We start from the raw sequence: 26,397 nt of genomic DNA, 5'->3' as shown, positions 1-26,397 counted from the left end.
TTCCTGGCCCTTCTCACTGCTACATTGGTGGGCTGCACGTCCCTCTCAAAGTCACCTTGGGCTTCTGTTGCACCACGAATCACAGGAGAGACAGAAAAGATCATTCCTAAACCACAATAGGTTTCTATGAAGGAAGTGTACGATTTTCACCCCCGTGCCCCATACACACACCCAAGGAGGGAATCGACTTCCCTTCTCTTTCTCCAAACTGCAGGAAAGCCATATTGCAGCTCTGTCGCCTTACCTCAGCCAGGGCCAGGGGTGCTGAAGGCTGGCACACTGAGGGACATGAATGGACTCAAAGCTGACAGGCCCTCTCACTTGCTTTTAGAAGAAAAAAGAGTTTACCTTTAAGCCATAATGATTTTAGATAATTTCTTATCAGTTCAGCAAGGCACATACGTGTCTTAAAAACATGATACATCATACATGTTTATGAGATGTAAACTGGAAATAAGAAACCTCAAATAATATTAATCATATTTTTTAAAGTCTACCTAGTTCTTTCTTTAGAGTCTAAACTGCTTTTTTTGGGGGGGGCAATTCTCTCATAATCTGTGTCTATTCATTTAGGCTTTATTTAGTCTAAAGCAAAGTTGGAAAATATATACGGGAGTGTTTACGTTAATATTATGTTAGGAATCTGGTCTACTCACATGGACAAGGGCCAGGGAATTCAAATTTCTCTTAGAAAAACAAAAAAAGGAAAGAAAAAAGAATTGGGGTTGGAGCTAGAACCTACCATTTTTGCTTGCCCATTCCCCATTCCATTCATTCGGTCTTGGGCATTCTAGCGGTCAGTAAAGGGAAAGAATATTTTTAAACAGAGCCCTGGAAAAGCCTATTAGCAATGGGCCTAAAGAGATTTTAAACCTAATTTCTTGGGGCTCTTATATTTGGCTGGTTCCATTCTGACTAGTCTTGATCAGGAAAGATGCCTGGACACAACATAGCGAAATGGTTAGGACCAGAACCCGGAGTCAGCACCACTTCATGGTTTGTTTCTTTTTTGGTGAAAACTGGCAAGTTATTTCCCTGTCACACTTTAGTTCTTCATCTGTTAAAAGAAAACAAACAAAACCCAACAACCCTGGGGATTTGCATGGATTAAATAACATAGTCTATAGAAGGCCCCCAGGACAGTGCCGGGCACATGGTAAATGCTCAAAAACTGTTAGAAAGCAAAGAAGAAAAGATTTTCCCAGAAGCTGACCACCCAAAACAAAGCAAAATCCTCTGCTTTGTTAGCACGGAATCCTAGAACTCTGTTTCTGAAAGGGACTTTATAGTATCGGTCTGGTGGCTTGCTTTTTTTTCTTTTCCTTTATTTTTTTAAAGCGAGGTTTCTTCCAACAGAATATTATAAGGACACTGACGTGTCAGAAACACATCAAAATGGAGGTGGGACTGGGTAGGGTGGAGAAGTGGGCACAGCTCTACCAAACTGCCTTCCCATCTTCCCTCCCCTGGAAGACACTGAGGCGTCTGCCACTTTCCAGAACACAGTCTGAAAACCCAAACGTCTGGTTCAGCTCCACCATTTCACATTTCCAGGCAGGGCCCAGAGATGTGAAGTTGTTTTTTCGGTGGCACGACCAGAGCTACAACTGCATTCCTGTCACTTTCGAGTACAGCACAACGAGAAAGAATGGACAGGACCCAGACACGTGGGAGAGTTTGACCAAACTCTTGTCAAAGTTCAAAATATGTGCACTTTTTCCCCTGTAGTGGATGATCATCTTTTGGGTGGCCCATTTCCGTTTTCATGTTGATTTTTTGACTTTTTTTTTCATGCCACTTAAAGCATTTCCCGTGTGGTTCCAGTGCTTCTATCAGCCTTGAGGACACATAGCAGCTGTGTCTGTTTCCATGAAATTTGGCTAGAAACAACTTCACCCCCTTCTGCACTCTCTACCTTAGCCTTCTGTGGTCTCTTTTGATGCTAAACAAAATGTTATGATTTCTGAGTGTTTTCACATTCGGGGCATTTTACTTCAACCTCTTGACCAGAGTGTTCTTTCAGGCATATGAGCGCAGTCCGGAAATGTAAACAGGAAGCTGACCCAGAGAGAGCTTGAAGTCAATGTATTTTCTTTTTGAGATAAGGCTATGCTCCTACAAACAACCTTGGACTTCATTTGGTAAAGAAAAAAGATGGAACGTGGTTTAGGAATGCCGTGCCATTTCCAAATGCAGCAGGGTTCCTGTTAGTTTCTCCGTGTGTCTTTATGTTCTTGTGGAATGCCTAAAGTCTTTTCATTTACTTTCCAAATTGAAGAAAGTCGAGGGGGCGGTGGGTGAGGGAGGGTGCAGGATTCTTAAGCGTGCACCTAGTGCACGCTTCTGTTTGCACTGGTCACGCGGGCTTGCCAGGTACCTGTGCTCGCGCCTGCCCCCCCTGGACTGGGGACTCCAGGAGAGCAAGGGCATGTCCTTGAGAGCTCTCCTGAAGGTCTCCTCCACACCCAGCTTACTACCCAGCTCAGAGCTGATACTCAAAACATATCTATTGAATGATTCCAAGACGCTTCCAGATAATAATCAGGAATGTTAAAACCTCCATTATTTGGACTCCTATAGTATTCCACTCGTTTGAAATATATATATAATTAAATAAAAGAGCACTATTAAAACAGCCAAAAGACCCCTTATAGGAACTATAGCTTTCAGTTTCTAGGTCGATTGAGCTAGACGGCAGACCAAATGAATTCAGTACAAACACATGTAAAGATAGTAGCTGATATTGACTGAGCACTTACTGTATTCCGGGTACAACTGTAAGAGCTTTCGTCTCATATATCATCTCATCCTCACAGCAATCCTAGGAGGTAGGCTATTGTTATTCTCCTTTTACAGATATGGATTCAATCACTGGCCCACAGCGGCGGTGGGATTCAAACCCAGGGAGTGCAGCCCCAGAGCCCACGTGACCACTAAGTGACTGACTGAGTGGATGACGTGCATACGGACGAAAACGTTCTCTCACCACAGTAAAAATACAACAGACTCAGCAGCTCTCATTTCTTCTCAGATGGTTTAGTCGAAGGCTCTGATGTCCTACATTTTCTGAGTTTCAGAGAAAGCTGGGGAGAAAAATAAGAGAAAGCCATTAGAGGGTTAACTGTTTTTCTTCTTGTCCCGATCTGACAGAGCATTTTATTTTTTTTAAGATTTAGTTATTTATTTGACAGAATGAGAGAGGGAGAAAGAGATAGAGAGCACACGCTGGGGGAGCGGCAGGCAGAGGGAGAGGGAGGAGCAGACTCCCCACTGAGCAGAGAGCCCAATGTGGGGCTTGATCCCAGGACCCTGGGATCATGATGTGAGCTGAAGGCAGACGCTTAACCGACTGAGCCACCCAGGCACTCCCTGACAGAGCATTTTATAAATCACTGGTCTAATTGAATTTTATTAATTCATTTTATTAAATTAATACAATTTATGTTTCTTAGGGCATATTTCTTCTGAGTTCCTCTAGGCATTTCCCAGATAGTACCCAATGGTTTTTCCCACCCCAACGTGAGGATATTAAAGGTAAATATTATTGCCACTAGGATGGATGGTAAACCGAGGCATAAGGAGGCAAGGTCCTTTGCCCAAGGTCATGTCAGTCACCAGAGTGGGCAGCGAGCCCTGGCCTTCTGAATCACAGCTCTGTTCCCTGCCCGCTGGCGGCAGAGTCTCAAGTTCATTGAAAGTGGAGTCTTTAGGTGGCCGTGAAAACGAAGATGAGCTGTCTTATTCTCTTTCAGGTCTGTGGATGGCTCCTAGAAGATCTTGATTTACTCCTGAGGACATCCCGTTTTCCTGGGCCAATTTCCTGTCAGACCATCTCCCCCGTTGACCATGAGCCAGCCAGACCCCGCCTGTCACCCTGATCCCAGCCCTGCTCCCCCGTGTGTGGTATGTGGCCAAGTCCACTCTCCCGAGGAGAACCACTTCTACACCTACACCGAAGATGTGGACGATGACCTCATATGCCACATCTGCCTGCAAGCTTTGCTGGAGCCTCTGGACACTCCCTGTGGACATACGTATTGTACCCTGTGCCTCACCAACTTCCTGGTGGAGAAGGACTTCTGCCCTGTGGACCGCAAGCCGGTGATGCTGCAGCACTGCAAGAGGTCCAGCATCCTGGTCAATAAGCTCCTCGACAAGCTGCTGGTGACCTGCCCGTTCTCGGACTACTGCACCGAGGTCCTGCAGCGCTGTGATTTGGAGCAGCACTTTCAGACAAGGTAGCGCCTCCTTGTGGGCCAACCCCGCGCAGCCCTGTTCTCTCAGGGGCAGCTGGGCTCGCCTGCCTCCCAGGGGCAGTGCTGTCCTCGGGGGCTGGGTGCTCCACGACATGCCTTTCCTCTGCCTTCTTTGCAGCCGATGAAAGCAATCGCCCAAGGGAAACCTTTTAGGTGTTTATCGCTATGGTTCGGTGTGAGAACACAGGATGTCATAGAATTGCGGTGTGTAGGTGTGGGGGGTAAGGGGTTTATTTTATGGTGGTAACACTCACATAACATAAAATTTGCCACTTTAGCAATTTTTAAGAGTAGAGTTGAGCGGCATTAAGTACATTCACACTGTTGTGCAGCTGTCACCACCATCCTTTCTCTAGAACTTTCTTCATCTTCCAGAATTGAAAACCATACCTATTAAACCAAAACTCGCCACTCCCTCCTGTCTGGCTCCTGGTAACCACCATGCTACTTTCTGCCTCTATGAATTGCTCTAGGGACCTAATAGAAGAGGAATCATACCATATCTGTCATTTTGTGGCTGGCTTATTTCATATGTGTGCATTCTGAAATGTCAAAGATACTGGAAAGATCTGAGGAGGGTCTTTCTCTGGGGCTCATGGCCCCCAGAAGATTTCCTGGCAGGCATTGCTTATCTTTTCACATCAGAAAAAAAAATGTCTCCCAATTTGATCCATGATTATTAAAATGTTCTCTGTATGGGAATTGATGAAGCCCAACTCTTCTTTGAGGAGATGCGAGGTATGGCCAGCAAAGTTTTCAATGGAGAAATGTAGAAAACTGTTGTCTTCCAGTGATTTTTCTAAGTTTTTGGCCAAGGTACACACGGGTGGCAGAGTGATGGTGTCACCACCCCCGCTGGTGGTCAGCATCATCCACTCCACCTGTCTGCCTCTTAGGTTGTCCACTTACATTGTCATGTTCCTGGGCATTCCCCCGGTTGATGGCCTCAGGACAGCCCTGAATCTTGTTTCACATGAGGCACTCTCTTAGAACATTTAAGGTGCTTAAGAGAGGGTGAACAATAATACCACAATTATTCATAAGAGGAAATGTGGAAGCTAGTGTTTACTTTGGTTCCTGTCATGACAAGGGCAAGAGGTAGGTGCAGGTGTTTTTTCTAAAGGTCATATACCTTAGGTTGTGAATCTGAGTCTTTGTTTTTTAGGACAGGCAGATTCTCTGACATGGACATTTGCATCCAGGGCAGTGGCTGGGCCGTAATGCTTAGTGCTTGTTTTCCATGCTAATTATATCTGTGAACTTGCTTTTCGCCCCCAGGATGCTGAATGAAAGGCATCTAACCCAGCTTTGTGGGTTGCCTCTGACCCTCTGTTGTTGACATCTAAACTAGGGTACCCCTCTTCTCATTGCCCAGAAGGAGATGTGGCCAGAGGAGAAGGGGGTGAGGGAGGCTGTTCGTGACGTTTGTTGGAAGTTTGGCCCCGCGGGAGGAGAGACGCTGTCTGCAGGGAAGTAGGTCTGGGGCAGGTCAGAGAGCGGCAGATGCTGACAGTTGCTGGTGCAGAGCCAGGGCCAAGGCCAGGGCCGCACTGGCTAGGGGAGGCGAGGAGTGGTGGAGGACATAGGCCCTGGTAGAGCTCCCTCCACCCATCACATTCCCTGCTCCCAACATTTGCACCCTCTACCTTTGTTATTGGGGCTGTATGAGTTTCCTATTGCTGCTGTAGCAAATGATTGCTACTCAGGGGCTTCAAACCACACAAATGTGTTATCTTACAGTTCAGAGGGTTAGAAGTCCAACATGGGGTGCACTGGACTGACATCAAGGAGTTGGGAGGGCTGATTCCCTCTGGTTCTAGGAGAGAATCCCCTTCCTTGCCTTGCCTAGCTTCTGGAGGCCGCCTGCCTTCCCTGGCTTGTGGCCCCATTCCCCATCTCCAAAGCCAGCAGAGGACCATTTTCCAGTCTCTCTGCCTATCTATCTCTGTCTTTCTCTTTCTGTGTCTCTCTTTGTCTCTCTGTTTGTCAATCTCTTTGTCTCTCTCTGTCTCTCCCTCTCTCTCTTTTAAGATTTTATCCATTTTTATTATTTGAGAGGGAGCGCGAATGGGGTAAGAGGGAGAAATAGACTCCACACTGAGCAGAAAGCCTGATGTGCGGCTCGATCCCGAGACTCCGGGATCATGACCTGAGCTGAAGGCAGATGCCCAACTGACTGAGCCACCCAGGCACCCCTCTCTCTTTCTGTTTGTCTCCGTCTCTCTCTCACTCTCCCATTTCTACTTCCACCATCACATCTCTCTCTGTGGTTCTGGCCTTCCTGCTGCCCACTTGGTAATTACATTGGACCCAGCTGGGTAATCTACAATCATTTCCTCATCTGAAGATCCTTAACTTAGTCACATCTGCCAAGTCCCTTTTGCCCTGTAAGGTGACATATCCACAGGCTCTTGGGATTAGGAGGTGGCCGTCTGTGGGGGCAGGCGTTGTTCTGCCCACCACAGGAGCTCCGTAGAGGAAGGATAAGAGAGGGGAGAGCAAAGGAAAGAAATGGGAGTAGTCTCTGGAGACAACATGAACATAGCAGCTTCTCCTCACCTCCTCATTAAGAACTGATTGGGGCCAAGATTATCCTGAAAACTAGGGAGAAGATGGCATATGGATCGGAGGGTGAGTTCACAACAGAAGTGGGGCAGAAGGAGGGCCAGAAAGAAGCAGCTGGGTCTTCTGGGGTCTCCAGGGGAGAGAGGACACTGGCAGCCCTCCGCTGCCCAGAGTGGGAAGGTTATTCACCCACCCACACAGGCGTTGTGGCCCACACACCTCAAGGAAGCCCAGGGATGAATCCTCAGCCGATAATGATATGCACAATAGAAAAACAACAGTGAGGAAAGAACCCAAAACTAATTGAAATCACCTCTTCACACGAGGCCTCAGAGTTTCTCACAAGCACCCAGCAGCAGCTCCCTGTGAGGGGAAAACTCCCACGTAAGGGAGGTGTAGGTCTCAACACCCGCTCTTGGTCTGCGCCACACATCAGCTTCCTAAGTAGGTCGAAGCCAACATTTCCAAAAATATGTTGTATATATTAGTCATCAAATGCTTAATATACACTCCTTCCCCTCCCGCCCTGTGGGCCTTTGATTGGCCAGGATTCAAAACTTGGAGCGAATCCAGGACCTGACTCTGGAGCCCTGTTAGGTGTCGGGCCAGCAGCTGGGCCAGTGGACCATCTCTTCCCCTACCCCTCAGAAGGGAGACGAAGATTAAGCTGTTACTACTCCGGAATCCCTTTAACTGGGAACCACCAAGAGGTGACCAGGAAGCAAGGGTTTCCTTACGTCTCTGTAAGAGACCTCCAGGTTGGTGGCTGCAGGTACCGGAGCGTGGTCACACATTCGTACTAGAAGATAGCTTTCTTTGTAAATTTTGCATCTCAGTTTTGGTATTTAAAATGTAATGAGTTTTAAAAAATATTATTTGCCTTGTGGCACTGGAATGAATATAAACTAGGCAGGCTCAGGGTCTATCCAGTAAGGAGACTTAACTACAATTCTGGTTGAAGACCACCATCTGACCAATGTGGGTCCACACACTCCCTTCCAGTGGGTCCCAGTATCCGAACAGTCCCGGGCTTCATGGAGAACCACAGACTTAGCTTTCTCTACCTGTAGAATGGGAACTTATTTCATTTGGGCTCCTTGAATGGAGAACCACAGACTTAGCTTTCTCTACCTGTAGAATGGGAACTTATTTCATTTGGGCTCTTCAGAAATGAATCACATTTAGAATGTTGCCATTGTCCCTCTAGAAAAGAAGATGTGGTAGAGAAATATTTTTCCCCTCAGCTGAGGTCTCTGTTTATGACCTGTCCGTAGGCCCACGCTCATCCTAACTGTTGACTTGAGCCAGAGATGTGGGCAGCCTCGACTTTAAACAAACGCTGCCTGTTTTCTCCAGAACTCATGTCATTTGTAAACATTGTTGTAAACATTGTTATCTGGCCACTTGAGCCCCTGAGTTGAATGTAAATCCTTAAGTAAAACATTTAGGACTGATTGTGGTTGTGCATGACTGGCTGGACCAGCAGCTTCTTGGACAACTGTTCCTGACTTCAGACGAGAGGGTTCTTCCATGAGAGTAAGCCTGAGCATGTGAGCTAATGTTTGGAATCTTCTGGCTACTTCCATTGACCTCCGTCCTCTGAGATGCTTGTGGACTTCCATCGCATAGGTCTCCTGCAAAGAATTCCCACGAGGGTGACAGGCTTGTTGAGTTGAGGGACCGAGAGCCTTCTTAACCAAAGGACATTGCCAGGAGACATGGCATACTTGCTGTAGGGGCCAGTCCGATGCATCCCTCTTGACCCAGAGCAGTGAGAGGGTGTGTGGGAGGAAAGCCTTCACTTCCTTGATCCTCAATGGGAGTTGTCTGAGGCTCAAGACTACATCTTCCTTGTGTAATAGCATCATCCACATGTATAATATTTATCAAGGATCTGCAATAGGCCTGGCCCAGAATGAAAGAAAAATCTATACACACCATGATTTCTGCCCCTGAGAAAATGACCTTTGAAGAGTGGAGAAGTTGAAATCACGTGCACATTGAATTGTTTCATAGGATAATTCCCTTTGCCCTTTAGTTTCTATCTTATGGAAGATAATAACTATGGGGGATAATAGAGCTGACCCTTAAGCTACTAGCAGGAATAAAGAGATCATTGTTCAGTGTTTTGAGAACAACCCTGAATGAAAATGTGTATAATTGGCCCAAGACACACCTGACTGAAGCCTCCCGGGGTTTTGTTTTGTTTTGTTTTAATTAATTTTGCACCCCAAGTCCCGGGAGTTTCTTCTCCAAAGACCTACCCTGGAACTTCTCTTGACCTTTACTTCTAGCAGGCGACCCCTTTCGTTAGTGTGTTCAGTACAACACAGACACAGTTACTATCTGTGGTGCAGGGAGGATTCTGCTGCTGGAGGAAAGGTCTAAGGGAGCATTGCTCTATGGAAAGACAGGTAGGTTACAAGTCTTGTTGGTCATGTCAGCCAGGCTCCACATTTTCCCTATAACTGTGTTTTGACATACATACTTCACGTGACATTCCAATCCTGAACCCAACTTTTTCCTGGTTCCTACCTGGCTGAGAGCTGCTCTTGACACTCTTCTGGGTACAGAAGAAATGAGGCAGTTGTCTTGCCTTGCCTTCTGGGAGAACCATTGAGTTTCTATCATGCTCCAAGCAATTTGCTAAAGAAACAACATTCTCCAGGGCACTCATGCCCTGAAATCTTCCTTATCTTTTTCCTTTCTTTCTGGACATTTGTTATCCATCTGTATGAATGCTTGACCCCTGCCATGGCTCTTGGCCCGTTTGAAGTCCTGAAGTCCTTTGGTTTTGTTTTGTTTTGCTAATTTGCTTCTGATCAAGAAAGATTGGTCCAAAAAGTTGACTCATGAACCGAGTTGAATTCTAGTTCCTTCAACAAATATTTATGAGCATCTACTGTGTTCTAGGCACTATGGTGAGGATACAGTGCAGAACAAGACCAGTAGAGCTCCTGCCTTCCAGGAGTTCCTTGTTTAGTGAAAAGAGGCAAGAAAACAGTAGGTAATGGGTGATATCTGAGATGACATTTAAGGTTAGATAGAACTTAGGCAAAGGGTACAAGGTTTAGGGTTAGGGCTATTTACTGGCAATGTCGCTAAATAATATGACCATTTGAAGGTGGGATTCTATCCCCAAGGGACTGTATTAGGATTATATCTGATGTCAGATATTAGAAAATTCAAATTGAATTGGTTTAACTTTGTAAAAGTTTCATATTTCTTATATAACAGAAAGTATAGGGGTAGGAAGTCCATGACTAGTATGATGTTATCATGATGCCATCAGGAATCCAAGCTCTTTCTGCTTTGCAGATACGCTTTCATCCTCAATTTTGTCACCTCTTGATCCCAAAATCGCTGCTCAAACTCCAGCATCACATCTAAGTTCCAGGCAGAAATAAGTTCCGGGCAGGAAGAACCAGCAGGAAAGGCAAATCGACAACCTGCAAACTGAGACTTTTGCTTTAAAAAACTTTCTGGGATGCCTTACCCACTAATTTCCGCTTATACCTCATTGGCCAGTATTGTGTTATATGGCCCCATCTGTGAGAGAGGCTAAAGTGCATTATTACCACCACGAACTAAACCTAGATTCTGTTAAAAGGCAGAAGAGAAGATCAGATCTTGGGTAGGCAACCAGCGGTTTTTGCAATAATGAGATAAGCAACAACAACAAAATTCCTTCATATCTGTTAATGAATTTTATGCAAGGAGGTAAAAGGGCAAACATCCTTCTTTTGTCATTGAGACTTGGAGAAGCCCTCTGACATGTCAAAGATTATCAGAAATACAATCTAGCACACTATGAAACCCACAGCCTTTTTTTAGACACCATGCTCTTCCTGAGCCATGATCTATCCAGCAGATCCTGGACAGTCGAGAAGAGCATGTCCCAGGACTCCGTGAAACTCCATATTCAGGCAAAGGCTGTAACATTTCATGTCCCTAACAGTGCAGGAGGAAAGAAAAGAAGAGAATAACAAAGCCTCTTGGAGATAGGTGCTGGACTGCCTGCTGGGCTCCTTCCCTGTTGGAGTGGTTATTATTCATTATTATTATTAATAATAACAATTTTTATAACGATAGCTAAAACTCATTGAGCCTTTTGCTCTTTATAGGCATCATCTCATTCCACCTTCCTAACAACGCTATGAGCAAGCACTGTTATTATTGTCTTTCTTTTACGGAGGAAGAGACAGCGGTTCAGAGAGGTTAAACAACACGCCCAGTGTCACACAGCTAGTATGCGGCAGAGTGAGGGTTCAAAGTCATCTGTTTGACTCCAGCAGCTAAATACCAAACCTAACTTCCTTTGTGCGGCTATTTCATTTTACTTCCTTTTCCCCAGCCCTGACTCACTCTTGAATACCAGCCTTACAGGAAATGGAATTCAAATGAGAGTCTCAACAAAACTATAAATGAATACATGTCCTGCTTTATCAAGATGGCTTATTTCTGCCCGAAACTGCGGCAGTTAAACCCGTACATTCCAAGGTTCTACTGTGCTTACACTCTTTCAGGCCTGCCTCAGGTAAATGCACTGCTCTGAGGCCAAATTCCTGTTGCTACAGCTCATTGCAATTGGTCTCAGCTCGCGGCCTTCTCCCGGGTCTGCGTCCTGGACGGTCTAGTTTGCTGGAATCGCTTGGGTGCCATTAGTGAACTATCCCTTTAAGCCATTTCTGTTAAGATTGAGGCCTCAAGCTGCAAAGACCCAAATGGATTCTAGCCCTCTTTTATTTTTTTTAAGATTTTATTTGTCAGAGAGAGAGTGTGCACAAGCAGAGCATAAGCAGGGGGAGCAGGACACAGAAGGAAAGGCAGGCTCCCCACTGAGCAGGGAGCCCGATGTGGGGCTCGATCCCAGGACCCTGGGATCATGACCTGAGCCGAAGGCAGATGCTTAAGATTGCTCAGATTCTAGTCCTCTTGAAGATGGGGTAGAAGGAGGGGAGCCCCGGGGGCTTCTGGGGGCATCAAAGAGTTTAGGCATGCAAAGAAGTCCTAATGGGAAGGTAGAGAGCATGGGCTAGAGTCACTAATCTGAACGCTGCAAGTGCTGATGGGGCCCAGCCCCCCGCGGGACCCAGTGGGTCAGGCATGAAGAGAGCTCTGCTTCAGAGAGGAGGTGGCTGAGGCTCGGGGGATTATATGAAATGCCCAGCACCCCAGAGCTGGTGCCAGAGCTTAGTTTGGCCACTCAGGGGAGGAAGAGGAACAGAGAGACTTCCCTCCTTGCAGAACCAGAACCTGAACCTGGTTCGGACAGAACTCTAGGTCTATCAAGGCTCTCTGCTATTCTCAAGGAGAGCGACACAGCCTAATCTTGCGAAGGGCCAGTTGTCCAGATGAGTAGAGAAGCTGTCACTTCTCTTACAGACGCCAGTGTAGTGGGGACAGGGATAGGTAAAACATCCTAAAGGCATGTTCTAAATATACACTCAGGCGCAGAGCTGGTTCATGTTTAACCCTCCTCTGTCGCAATATCTGGAGACTCACTTCGAGCTCCGAGCTCCAGGCTGTGTTCCAAGGATGCTAATTTCTTACAGTGTCTTCCTCTAGCAAACTGGGGGACAGCTCTTGATGCTTTGCCTATCCGCACGGTGGGGTCTGAATGTGCCGTGCCCGTGCCCTCTCCCCACGCAGCTCAGCTTCTAGCCCATCTGCTCCCGGCCAGTGATGTCAATGTACCAGCTGCTTCCCAAGAACCAGTCGGCATCCTGCAGGAGGGGCAGGTCCCTCTCCCGGGCATCAGCCTGCTTGCTCTCAGCCCGAGCCCTCTTGCCAACCCTGGTGGGTCCCTCCGGTCTCATATCTCCCCATCTGAGAAGCAGAGGGCACGACCCTCTTCCAGGCCTGTGATTTATCAGCGTGGCTCCATCCCAGGGCTCCACATCAGATGCCTTCTCTCTGCTGATTGTGGGGACATGGCCAGGTTTGTTTCGGGGAACTGAGCCGGGCTGGGCCCCTGCGGCTGACAGAGCGAAGGTGGCCAGGAAGAAAGCAGCCTCCTGTCGGAAAATGAAGGCACTTCTGCTGCTGGTCCTGCCCTGGCTCAGCCCTGCCAACTACATTGACAATGTGGGCAACCTGCACTTCCTGTGCTCAGAACTGTGAGTCCCGCCATCGCGCTGCCTGCCTGTGTTTGTGTGTCGGGTGTGGCGGGGGTGGGACCGGAGTCCGTTCCCTGGCTGGTCTGTCTGTTTAGAGGAAGCAGTCCCTCCGAGCTAGATGCGCTCCACAAAGCACGCAGCCAGCCAGCAGTCTCGAGTGACATGCTTAGGTCTGTGACTTAACAAAAAAACACACACACCATCTTACGGATGCCCCGCTTTCCCAGCGAGGCATTTTCTTCCTGCTTCTGTGCCAACACTGCTTTTTTTTTTTTTTTTTGTACTCTACTTTTTCTCAATAGATGTGTCTTCTCTTCCTTCCATAAATAGAACCAAAGAGCAATTAAGAACCGAGCTTGCAGACACAGATCTGCAGCCCCTGTCAGGCATTTCTAGTTCCCTTTATTGGGAACCCGGTCTGTGTACCTGAAAACACACACAGCCTCAGCACGGCAGAGAGGTCACCATCTGCGTAAAACGACAGGCATCCGCTGGAGCTTGGGGTTTGACCATTTTTAAACGTATGGGCGAGCAGAGGGAAGTGTGCAGGGAGCCCCCACATCCCATCACCTTGACTGCTTTGCCACATTTGCTTTGTGTATTTTATTCAGGTGGTTTGGAGTAAATTGCAGTCATGACCTTTCGCCCCTAAATACTTCACTAAATAAAATAAAGACGTTTTCCTACATGACCTATGTCCATTTTACAAAAGGAAATGACTCACACACCCAAACTCTACGGTGATGTTTTCCTGGCTCCTTTTGTTAGTAAGCTTGGAAAGAGTATTGCAGGTGAATGTGAACAGCTTCTGGCCAACAGAGGAAAAAGTGCTGAGGTCTGTGTGCCTCAGTGCTGGGAACACTGACAAAACAGTGTGTTCCTCCTCACTAACCTTTTGGACGGGGAAACCTCGCAAGGGCTAGCTTATGTGTAAATTCTAGTCGGTGGACAACTGAGAAGCATTCTAATTAGAATTCCTAGAGCCCAGACTAGAAAAGCTCAGTGGGTCGTATAGAGATAGAGGTAACCCTCCTGAATGTGTGGTGATAATCAGGACCTCCTTTATAATCAGCCAGACTAGCCAGTGTGCATAACACAGTAGATGCTCAATAAATTCTTGATAAATAGAGGCGAGAACAAGGGACCTAGGTCCTTGGGGGCAGACGATTCCTTTTGATGACCCTGCATTTCAGGATTAGCTGGTCCCGTCTTTTTCAAATGTAACCCCCCAGTCCTCCTCAGATAAGAAGGTTCAAAGGGGAAATATCTGGCTTAAGCCTGAGTGGTGAGCATCTCTTGGGTAATAATGGCATATGGAAGCTTTTCTAGAAAAATATACAAGGACAGAGCTCCTTGGGATTGTGGCAAGTCTCCTTCTTCTCCCTTGATGGTGTCTCTGAAATCTGGTGCCAAAGCGCTCCTCCTCCGTACCCTCACCTCCACCTGCTGTCCTTGTTGGGGGCCGTGCTCCTTTCCTAGGGCTGCTGCAGCAGTGACCGCATGCTTGGTTAGTTAAAGCAACAGAAATCTCTTCTCTCACAGTTCTGGAGGCCAGGGCCTTGAAATCAAGGTGTGGGCAGGGCCACACTCCCCAGGAAGGCTGTCAGGGAGAATCCTCCCTTGCCTCTTCCAGTTCCTGGCGGCTCCAGGCGTGTCTTGGCTCCTGGCCACCTCGCTCCAATCTCTGCTTTTGTCGCCATATGACCTCCCACTTGTGTCCTTTCCAATTCTCTGTCTTTTCCTCTTCTTATAAGGACACTTGGCATTGGGTTTAGGGCCTGCATCATTCAGGATGATCTCCTCTTGAGATATTTAGCTGAATTACATCTTTTTCTAAGTAAGGTCACATTCACAAGTTCCTGCTGCACATCTCTTGGGGGACCACCACTCAAGCCACTGCGGGTGCTCCTGAGGAGCCTCTCCACTAATTTACTTTCATTTTTACAGCCTAATTAAAGGAAGGCTCTTCACACTGGCTTCTCAGTTTTCTTTTCTACAAGTACGTGAATCAAGGCCACTTTTCTGTTGAGTAACTGGACACAAGCAGGCCATTCTTTCCAAAATGTGAAGGATATCCAAGAAGCCTAATGCCAGGAAATTGCCAGGATGGCATTCCCAGACTAATGTGCCAGAACTTTCTGGAAGCTTCCAGTCACTGGGCATGATTGATGAGAGAATTCTGTGTGGCTATCACCTGATGCTACTAGTGTGATAATGAACTAATCGGCAAATTAATGACACATTTCAGGTACTGTGGCAGTGCTTTGAGCAATACAGGCAGTAAAAAAATTGGCATGGTACCAACCCTCAAGGAGTTGACAATCCAATTGAGAAGATGAAATCTATACACCTCAGAAATATTAACAATGAGCCAAGGCATAAGGGGATATGTCTTTAAAAAGTAGGATAGGCAATAAGTTGAGAGGAGGTGGAGTTTGCCCATTTCGATGAAATTGGTCAGGTAACGCTTCTAGGGAAGGTGGCGGTTTGAGCTGGATCTTGAAGTCATTAGGAAAAGTTTAGGCAGAATCACGGATGGGAAGAGAAAGCACTTCAGGCAGGGCAAAGGGGACTACAAAGGTTGCAAGGTGGCTGTGGTTGTCACCAAAGCCTTGAAAAACGACAATGGAGAGCAGTAAATGGGACTGCTGGGTCCCTTCACCGTTCTTGGAAGCTAGGGCCATGGGATGGCAGCTGCATGTTCCTGAGACAAAGAGACCCTTCTCTCACTGCCGTAGGCCACTGGGATCTCGAAGGCAGGCAGAGCTGAGTGGACTCACCGGAAAGCGCTGGGAAGCCACACTTCCTCCCGCCCCCCCACCCCTCGTCCGAGCTTTGGCGCCTTGGCCTTGGGTGAGCTTGACCTGTGTCTGCCATGCTCCCAGCTGCAGAGACCCTCCTGGATTTTCCTTCCTCTCTAAGGCAAAGGCTCTCTCAGTCTGAGTCCTGTTCCCTCAGAGCCCAGCTAGGAAATTGGAACTAATCCTGTAAATAGCGTCAGTTACGGTGCGTGGCCCTGGGGGCCACAAACTCCAATGCCTACAGGAGCCGGGCAGGAGTTATTTCAGAATGTGAGTCATTCAGGTATAAGATAAAAGGAAGTGGTGAGGCCTCTGAACAACTGTAGTGTGTGTGTGTATGTGTGTGCATGTATGTAATTCAAATGTTTTTAGACATTACATATAATTTAATACATATTATTGTTTAAATATATATGATATGTATGATACATATTATATAAGATATGTATAATGTCTAAAAGCATCAATTTAAAACAAAACAACAACTCTCCAGCAGATCACTTCTGCCTGCCCAGTTTGGCCTTCAGACTCAACAGTTTATGACCCTGGGCAGCTCCATCTTTAAACATGTCCATGGTCACCTAGTGCCTTGACGCAGAGGGCAACGAATCTCACAGAAGCAGCCTAAAACCAGAACATTTGACGTGGAATCCCAGTCCATAGGTTAGAGTCAGGGCATCTAGGATTGCTCTCAGGGCTGGCAAAGAGCACCCCATGACCATAAAGGGCCATGCTCTCTTTCCCCATGAGCCCTCACCCCCACCCTTCCACAAACTCTCTGAATTTCCTAGACCCCAAAGTGAATGTAGGAAACAGACTCTCAGTCTCATAGAATGAGCATGGATACGGCCTTCTCATCCTTCTGGGTCCATTTGCTGCCCTACACATGAGAAGACATATAGGTGAAGTCTTGAGAGCAGCATGGGTTCTGAGGACCACTCAAGTGAGAACTGAGGGCTGGGTTTGTTTTTTTCAGTGCAGATATTTGGGCTCTAAAATCTGCTAAAACAAAAATATTTGGCAGGGGCATCTGTTTTCATTCTTAAGCTCCCCAGGTGATCCTTATGGGCCCACCATCTTCATTCTTAACAAGCTCCTTCAGTGATCCTTACGGCCCCTCCATGTTCATGCCTATGAAACTCCCCTGGTGATCCTTATGGGCACTGCAATAAGAGAACTCAGCTCCAGCTCGCATGTCAGCTCGCCCTGACTTCCCCTGCGGAGAACCAGCACTCCACCCTCCAGGTCTGCTCTGTATCGTCAGCCGCTTACCTGTCTGTCTCCTTGACCTGGTGAGTCCTGAGGGAGAGCTTGAGGGATGTTCATTTGTGCACACCCAGCTTCTACACCCTTCACGCTTCGATTAAACTGAGTGCTGTGAATTTGGCTCCTATCTTGGCCAATTGCTACATATATTGCGAGGTCTGATAAAGAAGACCCTGGTTTGGTTTCTGTGGAAGGGAGCGTTGATCCTGCTCATAATGATGTGAGCCAGCCTCATCTCTGGTGCTGCAGGAAGCAATGGTCTTGCTCTCCTGAGGCTTTGGTAATGTCTCTCTACGTACTTTGCTTAGCAAGAATGCCAGGGAAAAACCTTAGAGTCTGGTGGCTGGTGAGATGTGGTTTATGGTACACCGCCAACTCTCAAGAACCACTTACAGAAAACTGAAAAGTTCTGTCCCCTTTCCCCCACCTTTACCATTTCTAGCTCCTGTCCCGCTCCCAGTACTTCTCGCTTCCACGTCCTGCGCTGCTGGATGCTGCGTTCACGCCCGTGGTGGAAGTCTGAGCGCGCCCCGCTTTGCAAAGTAGGAAGCTGCCCTTTGAGTTAAAGCTGCAGGGAGCCGGAGGGCAGGGAGGCATGGGCACTGTGGGATGGCCAGTCCCCCAAGCCAGTGCTGCTCCCGTTGGCTGTGTGACTTCTCGGGAAGTCAGGACATGGGCTCTCGTTACAGTCTGTAGCCAGAGATTTTTGGTTCGTAAGTGGCAGATCCGTGGACAGTTGTTCGTGCCAGTATCTGGAGGGAGAAACTCCACTCCAACCCCTGTCGAGACAGCAGTTCCAAGCAGGGAAGGCTTATTCCCCCTGGAATTCTGTGCACGGAGAAATTAAGATGAGGAACTCCGATTTCGTAACTTGAACCATCGAGGGCTATGGGCAGATGAGGCCTCCTGGAGGAGTTGCCAAGAGTAGCAGGAGCTCTGTGGCAGCCTTGTGTGTGTCCTCCCTGGGAGGTGGTGTAGGGCCCAGGCTTCAGAAACGCAGAACACCCACCGAGTGTCTTAGGTCCAAGGACTCCAACCACCCACCACTTCCCTAGCAGAACTTTCTCCAACCAACCTGCAAAACACACTTTCTGACAGACTGCACCATCTTCCTGCAGCAAAAACATTCACTTTGCAGGCCAAAGAGCATCTTAAATCACACCTAGCTGGGCAGTCCGGGCACTCAAGTGAAGATTGTTTGCCTTAGTTTTATGTGGCACTCATTTGGCCCTGGTCCAGCTTCTCCGGTTCCCTTTCTCTAAGTCAAGGCTCTGCAGCAGCCCTGGCCTTAGTAACTTCTCTGCTCCTTGCTGACTTCAGCTACACATGGGCTGGGTGTTGGGCCCTGAGCCATAGCCTGGGAGAGCATCCTCTTCAAAAGCTTTGTGCCGCGTGGAGCTCTGCATGAGGCCGGTCTAGATGGATGCCGTTGGGCTCTTTCTGGCATGAGGGAGGAGAGGAGGGAGCACAGCGGGATTACCTCAGCCCCCATTTCCTCTGCACTTCACTGTGTTAACTACTCCCGACACTTTCCAAGTTTAAACCAACAGGGTGAGCTTTATGGATTTGCCAGTAAACACTTTCCAAGTTGGGTCTCCAAGAATTTGCTTCTTTCTCATCAAAACAGAAAAGGGGAAAAAAAAAAGTTGCTGATCTCTGGATTTTTCTTATGTTTTGAGAATCTGAAGTCAAGTTTGAATTAAACCCGGAAGGAAGGAGGTAGAGTTTACAGAGGAAATGGGGTGAGGTGGAGAAATCCTTTTCCAATGGAGAGGAACAGAGTCCAATCTGGGGGACCAGAGCCAGGGCCCATTCGGGTTCAGTGACTCTCTTAATGTCTTTCTAAGCATTGCCGTTTAGCACATGTTTAATAGAGCATTTTTCCTTAAATCTACAAACGTGTGTATTTGGAAGGAAATTGAAGCAACATGTTCCTGGTTCATTTATACTTAACTCATCAAAATGTTGCTTCATAATCATTGTTTGATGTCCAAATTTCACAGGGATCCAACTTAACGGTCTTATTTATCTATTTATTTTCATTGAGAATCGGCAAGTTCTCTTTTGCGAACAGTAAAGCAACTCCAGTCCCAAACCATTCACTTTCTGATCTAAAATGCAAACTCTGGCAGTTTCAAGATCCCACCCAAATGCTTGACCAATTGTGTTTGCATTTCTTTGGGTTACATGACTCAGTCCGGTGCATGACCAACGAAGTGAGGATTTCTTTCATGGCAGGACTCCCTCACTGATTGTTTCATGTTTGGTTGACTTTATTTTCCTTTTAACTTCTTATAATGAAAATCTCAGTGCAAAAGTAGAGAGAAAAGTATAATAAATCTCCCATGTACCCTATCCCCCATCTTAAATAACAATTCATGGGTATCTTGTTTCATCTAGATCCTTGAACTGTTTTTGAAGCAAATCTCAAACACCATATTTGATTGGTAGACCTTTCAGTATTTATCTCTAAAGGGTAAAGATTCTTAACCATAACACTAATATCATATCAGAAACAATTAACTATAATTTCTTAACATCAAATATCCAGTCAGCTCAAATTTTTCCCATTTGTCTATCTTCTCTTACAGGTTGTTTGAATCATGAGCTAATAAGGTCTACACTCTGCAATTGGTTGCCATCTCTTAAATACCCCTCCCTTCCAACTCTATCAATGCAAAAAGGAGCTCTTGAGGTAAATTTTGAGGAATACAGCTTTGGCAAACTCCAAATACTAGCCTAGTAGCTGGAAAAGGAGAAAAAGAAATTATATTAATTTACTACCAAGTTGAGGGAAATGTAAAGGCAAGATCCAAAATAATCTTATGAATGTAACCAGAATGAATGGGGTTTTTTTGATCTTGTCATCCAGATCTTTGAGGGAACTTAAAGAGAATGGGAGAGTATCTTCTCCTGAGGGTGATAGTCTTCCAACTTTTTGGTCACAGACCTATATCAAGAAGGAAATTGGTCCATATGCCTATCCAATGTATAGCTATCTGCTTACACCTGTATTACTATATTCTACCCATTAGAAAACCTCGCACAAATACTGGTAAAGGATGAAGTCTACGTAAGGGTTCTGTTGCATCCTCCCCACATTCCTCATGGGTGTCTGCACTTCGGAGACCACCACAGAGTTACGGGCTCTCAGGACTCGTCTTGCATTAGAACACCACCCCTTCAAAATAAACAGTAAATTTCCCACTGCCCGTCTGTGGGATTGGCCTTGGAAGGAATAGGGCAGGAAATGGCCCATTTTTGCAGGCCAACAAAAACTTGTGGGCCAAAGGACCAGACATCTTTTCTTAGTCATTTCCCCCTTTTTTTGGGGGGGGGAACCATCGCTTCCTCGTGTGGCCCATGTGGACCCTACTCTCCCAGCTTCCTCCACTCTCAACCATACCTGTCTTCATAAACCTTCCTCACCTACCCTCCCCACCCCCCACCAAGAGTGGGGCTGGGGAGGGACCAGGGTTGTGAAACCTTGAGGATTTAGAGTTTGAGGAGTCCTCTTTTTAAGACCCAATCATGAATTCATACTTGCTAGGTCCTTAGACAGTCCTTGGAACACTCCTGCATGCCTTGAGGTGTAATCATCAGTCTTACGGTAACCCCCTCCTGTGTGAGCAATGTCCTACAGTGTATGTGTTCCCCCACTTTCTCCCCCCCCAACTTCTCTATTTCTGTATGGAGCCAGCTCTTGGAATTCTGGTGCCTACTTCTTTTGTGTTTAACTCTTGCATATCCAAAGCTAAGAAGAGTTTTCCCAATGCCCCATGGGCCAAGGAGGTACCTCTGGCCCCTTCTCCATCCTCTTCTTCATTAGCATTTCTACCTAGAGTAAGAGAAGGAGAAGCCAGGGCCCCAAGACAATGACTAAGTCCCTTTGTCATCCCGGGAACCATAATCAAATGGCCCACCACGGTGAAGGTTGGTGGTGAGAGAACTTGCTGACTAAAGACACGTGCTCTGGAGTCAGACTGACTCAGGTTTCTATTCGGTCTCTACCAGCTGGGCAACCTTGGGCAAGTTACTTAGCCTCTCTGAGCTTTTCTCCTTTTATAAATGGGGATAACAACCCCTACCTCACAGGCTGTGGTAAGTGCTGAATGAGATTATGTAAAGCACGTAATACAGTTCCTGGTACATGGCAAACCCTTTAAGTATAGATTTTAATAATAGCAGATACAAGAACATATTTCATCAATTCTAAAATACTTAATATCTCTGAGAGCAGGCTACATCTTATCAATGACACTGTCCAAAGATCATGGGCAGTATTTTTCTTTCTTGATAATCTGTAAAATAATGGCCCATCCTACAATAGAGGAGAGTCTTTGCTGTCATGAAATTTGACCATAAAGCTCCATCCACAATAAGCACAGATGGGCTGAAATCAAGAAACCATACAGTCCTTTATTTTTTCTTCCCTCCCTCACTGAAGAGGCAGGTAAGTGGCTGAGCTGAGAGAGGGTATCCAGTGTCTCATGGTGAAGTTGAGACAGGACAGAGCCATTTGTTGGTGGGCAAGGACCACTCCTCCCACGTGGCTCCACTCCCATGGGTAGGTCCTTTATCACACCCCCTTCTCTTCCCAGAGTCTCCCTTAGACACTTAGCTCTCTTCCTTGTTACCTTGACACTGAAGCTCCTACTTCCTTCCTCTTTCCTGTCTGTGACCCAGAACCATCCTTTTTTAGAGCCCAAGGAGGCCATGGAGATGATCTGGTCCAATCTTCCCATTTATATAGAAGAAACTGAGGCATAGTCATTTATCCAAATGACTCAGCCCTGTCAGCAACACGCTGTGACCTCAAACACCTCATGACACTTTTGGAGGGAAATAATGCATTCATTATTTTCATGTAGCCTCAGGAAACCATAAAGCTGGAGCTAGTTATTAAAATTTTAAACTGCTTCAGGCAAAGCAAGGCATAGATGTGCTAAATGATGCACCTGACCACACACATCACCTATTAGGAATTGAGTGCCCTCTGAGGGGATCTGACCAGATGGGCATGCTCAGAATGCTCTCTCAGGAATTCCTTGACCCGTTTGCAAACTGGGGGCCCTTTGACAGTAACAAGGCTTTATATTTGAACATGGCATTCCAAGGGTTTCATGTACAACGGATGGCAGCCAAGTGGCAGGGCTGAACCCAATCATGAAGCAGTTACAAGCTTCAGCTTGTAGTAATTAAAAACGTAGCCTCTGAAGCCACTCCAATCTGAGTTCAAATGCTGGTGCATCACTTACCAGCTATGTAACCTTAGATTAATTCACCTCAGCTGGGCCACAAGTTCTCCATCCTTCAATCAGAGCTCTTAATGGTAGCACCGACTTCATGGGGTAAGAATGAAATACTCGCATGACGCACTTAGTGGACACCTGGAATATCATAAGTATGCTGTAAACAGCTGTGGTAATGGTAGACAAATGACCTCCCTTGAACTTCATGGCAAACGCAGTGAATCCCCATCCTCCTGATGAGCGAGCTAAGACTCCTTGAGGTTAGGGAAGCTCCTCTCAATGATCCAGCCAGCCTGGAATCCAGGCATCCTGATTCTAGGACCAGGGCTGCCCCTATCCCCTCACCCCCACTGCATCTCCCTTGTTGCTGTGAGGATGGTGTTACTGGGGGTGGGTGTCAAGTTGCTGCAGGTCTTTATAATTCACTAGGGCCGGATTTGGGGACCGTGATGGATTCCGAACCAGAAAAGCAAACTGCTTTATAGATGAAATTTTTCTGGGCAAAATATTTGTGTAGTTTCTCTGGCCAGTTAAAATTACGCTGAAGATGGAGCTTTCTAGCAGTTATAATTATTTTTTTTCCACTAAAATAGGCACAAGAGGGCTCAGCCAAAAAACCCCTTTGGCCTCCTGAGCTTCTTGATGAATGAAGAGACCATCAGAGGGATTCTGTTGTGAATGCATCTGCAATAGCCCTTTTCTCCAAAATGCTGCGTTGTTTTGTTTTGTTTTTTATAGAATAACATCTGGGCAACTATCAGAAGCAGAAGCCCTTCTCCCATGAAACAAACTCTGTGAGGATCTGAGGGGTTATCAGGGAAGTGTGGGTCGCGTAGCATGGTGAGCGTGAGCGTGGACTCCAGAGCCAGCCAGACCCTGGCTCTGTCACTTACCAGATGCAAGTCTGCCTTAACCCCTCCGAGCTCAGCCTTTGGTGCTGGTAGGGGCTACACGAACTCCTGCATATACATCCTCCGTACCATGCCTGCACATGAGCATTAGAGACCAGTGTAGCTGTTTTTGCTTCCTCCTTTGCTACTCTACAAGCCAACTTCCTTTCTCTGTTCCCTGCATCCTTTTTCCTCTTCAGAAAAGAGCCCCGTGTGATACTAGACCGTGGTGGTGGTGGTGTCTGATTACTGGAGGCTCTTTCTGGAGGCATCCCCCCTTTTGGCCGCCTCTGGTTCTACTCAGGACGGCAGCCCAGCCTCATCGGAGAATTAGAATTCCTTTAACGTCACAAAAGAATGATTAAACACTTGAGAGATGCTGACTCTCCATAAAAAACCCCAAAACACTTATGACCTGCTTCAGAGAATTTAAAACTCCAAATGGTAGCTAGACAGGAATGGTGTCTAGGGCTCAAAAATAGAACCTGGGAGGGTCAATGGCACTAAGAAAAGAGTGTTCTAACTTAGGCATTGCTTCTTCAATGACAAAATAACCAGACAGCTTAGGCTATTCTGTGAGAGATGTGGTCAATTTGATTTTTCTTTTAAATCCCTTATCAGTTGCTTAGTATCATTAAGAAAGCATCAGGGTGACAAGTTCTCAACTTTTCACCTGGTTTCTTTGTATGTATATCCATCTCCTGTTACTTTCTTGGTGTGGGGGGTGGGGTTGGATTGAGACACAAAGGAGTCCAGTGGCTTGGTTCTCCTTCAGATTCTTGGTCTACTATTTAACAAAGGCAGGGCGTTTCTATTCATAAAATCAGTACGTTCCAGAAACAGATTGCTTTGTTCAGTAGAAGTAAATCAATGTTCTGAAAAAAAAATCCAACAAGCTCTCTCCCACTTCTTAGAATTCTTTCCCTCTAAGTGCTTTGTTTTAGAAGTGCTTTTTCTTTTTTCTTTTTTCTTTTTTTTCCCCAAACTAAGCCACCTACCGGTAGATGAATTAGTAAAAACAAAGCACTCATTCCTGGGAAGCATATAATTTAATATCAGGTATTTATCAAGTACCTATGAAACATCAGGCATGTCTAAGGCTCTGAGAATCCTGCAGTAAACATATATTCCAACGAGAGAGAAGTAAACAAACATCTGGCATATCAGATGGCAGTAAGTGGTATGAAGTAAGACAGCATCTCCTGACCCCGGTTTATTTATATAAGAAGGCCTCTGAGAAAGTGGCATTTGTGCAGAAACCTGAAGGGAGGGGGGGAAGGTTTTGAGGGCTTCTGATATGGGAGAGCCTGACTTTGGAGTCGGGCTGACCTGTTTGCACGCCTAGATCTGACCCTGTCTTGCTCCGTGTCTCCTTATGCGGCCTTAACCTCTCTCCTCCATTCTCTCATCTGTAGAGTGTGAGTGAGGATTCCTACAGCCCAGGATTCCCAGCAGTAGTAAGACCCGTGGAAAAGGAGCTGGTGCCTGGGTAGGCCGGCGGAAGGGCAGCGCCTGCTACTTCCTCTTTAGCCTTGGCTGGATTATTTCTGAAGGAGGTTGGGGTAGAACTTTCACCTGGTTCAACATCACTCTGGGTCACATGCTCCCGATGTAGTTCTAAACGAGTCTCCCATACCAAAGGCCTCCCTCTCCACACAATGCCCACCCCCCTTAACTTCAGTGTGAATTCATGTTTAATTTTCTCATCCCTAAATTGTGTTGCTTTCTATGTTTCTCCAGCCTGTTCAGATCTGTTTTTGGTGGATTCTGTTTGCAGGTGTGTCTGTCTGACCTGGTTTTCTTCCTTCCTCCTGTCTCAGGTCTTCTGTGGTGCTCCCCACCTGAGTGTCCTCCATAAATTTCATGACACCCTGTCCTGGGTCTTCCATGAGGGTAGTGAGTCAGGGTATTGATGTGTTGGCAGATTAAGATCCCCCCTCTGAAACACCTCTCCATCACTAGGCTTAATACCTCATTTTTTTGGGATTTCCATCCATTTTCAGCCTCCATTTTGAATCTTTGGACTGACAGAGAAAATCTTTCCCAAGACCCAGTGCACATTTGGCTCAATGGCCTCCTCCCTGTACCTTTACATTCTTAACTACCACAAGAGCAGTATTAAAGTCGTCAAGATAATCTCATAAACTTGTCTATGGTACTTTAAATGCAGATCATTCGGGTGCCTGGGTAGCTCAGTTGGTTAAGCGACTGCCTTCGGCTCTGGTCATGATCCTGGAGTCCTGGGATCGAGTCCCGCATCGGGCTCCCTGCTCAGTAGGGAGTCTGCTTCTCCCTCTCCCGCTCCCCCCTCTTGTGCTCTCTCTCTCTCTCAAATAAATAAATAAATAAAATCTTAAAAAATAAAAAATAAAAATAAATAAATGCAGATCATTCTTTGTTTATTCATCCCTGGTATTCTGACCCTTCTAAATTTTGCTCCCCTAATACTTATTCCACAACCAACAATTGCATGTATCCTACGCTAATTTCTCTCTACCCTTTCTGATTTCTTTCTATATCACTATCACATGCTGTTGGTCTCTTTCCAATCTTTTGACATCCCCCTGTGTGCAAGGTAATTTTTCAGAAATAATTATTCATCTTTACTGCACATTGTTCAGTAAGCATGTTAGTCAAATTCTCTTATCCCCTGAGGACATGTGTCATCTGGAGCAGCTGATTTATGTATGTTTGTGTTTGCCAAATATTCCTATTCCTATCTTTTTTGTCCAAACTGATCCATGTGAGTTTATAACTCTCAATTTCACTTGTTTATGCTTACATTTTTAAAGGAGTTTAGCATTTCATGTCTTAACATTTTTTTTTTTTCGGTGTTGGCCTCTTTTAAAAACCTAGTAGATCTGTGTTCTTCTAAGCTTCTTGGCCTGTTCTTTATGACGCAGGGTGAGCTTACAGATTCTAAAGCTATTGCTAAGTGCTAAATTCTTCTGTTTCCACTTGTATATTTTTTTCTCTGAGCTGAATTGATACAGTGCATTCTGGGCATCCTCTTCTTAGGTATTCAGAACTGTTTGGTGACCCTAAGTCTCTGACATGGCTGAAGAGGTGTCCACTTTTTCCATTTGATCTAGAGACTGGAATTAAAGAATTATGAACTATAAATTTCAGGGAATATTCATATTCGATGGAATATGCTGATCTGCTTTTTCGAAACCACCAAGTCACTCAACTTCCCGAAGTGTAGAATTTTCCACTCCGCGAATAGTTTGGCCCTAATTATTCACTCT

The 26,397-nt window shown here is 46.3% G+C and overlaps 1 protein-coding gene across 2 annotated transcripts in view; it reads left to right on the top strand.

Annotated features, from left to right (window-relative positions):
- LNX1 (ligand of numb-protein X 1) overlaps positions 1-26,397 on the top strand; it is a 115,516-nt gene that overhangs the window by 11,776 nt on the left and 77,343 nt on the right. Inside the window, exon 2 of one of the 2 annotated variants that reach the window (XM_036106898.2) lies at positions 3,753-4,238. In XM_036106898.2, the coding sequence (XP_035962791.2) occupies positions 3,847-4,238 (392 nt within the window). In that variant the 5' untranslated portion in view covers positions 3,753-3,846. Of the gene's footprint in view, positions 1-3,752; positions 4,239-12,441; positions 12,941-26,397 lie in introns of those variants that run through there. The other variant, XM_036106900.2, reaches the window with a different exon arrangement.

The sequence above is a fragment of the Halichoerus grypus genome, chromosome 3 (genome assembly GCF_964656455.1).
Source record: "Halichoerus grypus chromosome 3, mHalGry1.hap1.1, whole genome shotgun sequence".
Taxonomy (NCBI): domain Eukaryota; kingdom Metazoa; phylum Chordata; class Mammalia; order Carnivora; family Phocidae; genus Halichoerus; species Halichoerus grypus.
This window is presented reverse-complemented; position numbering and strand designations above follow the sequence as displayed.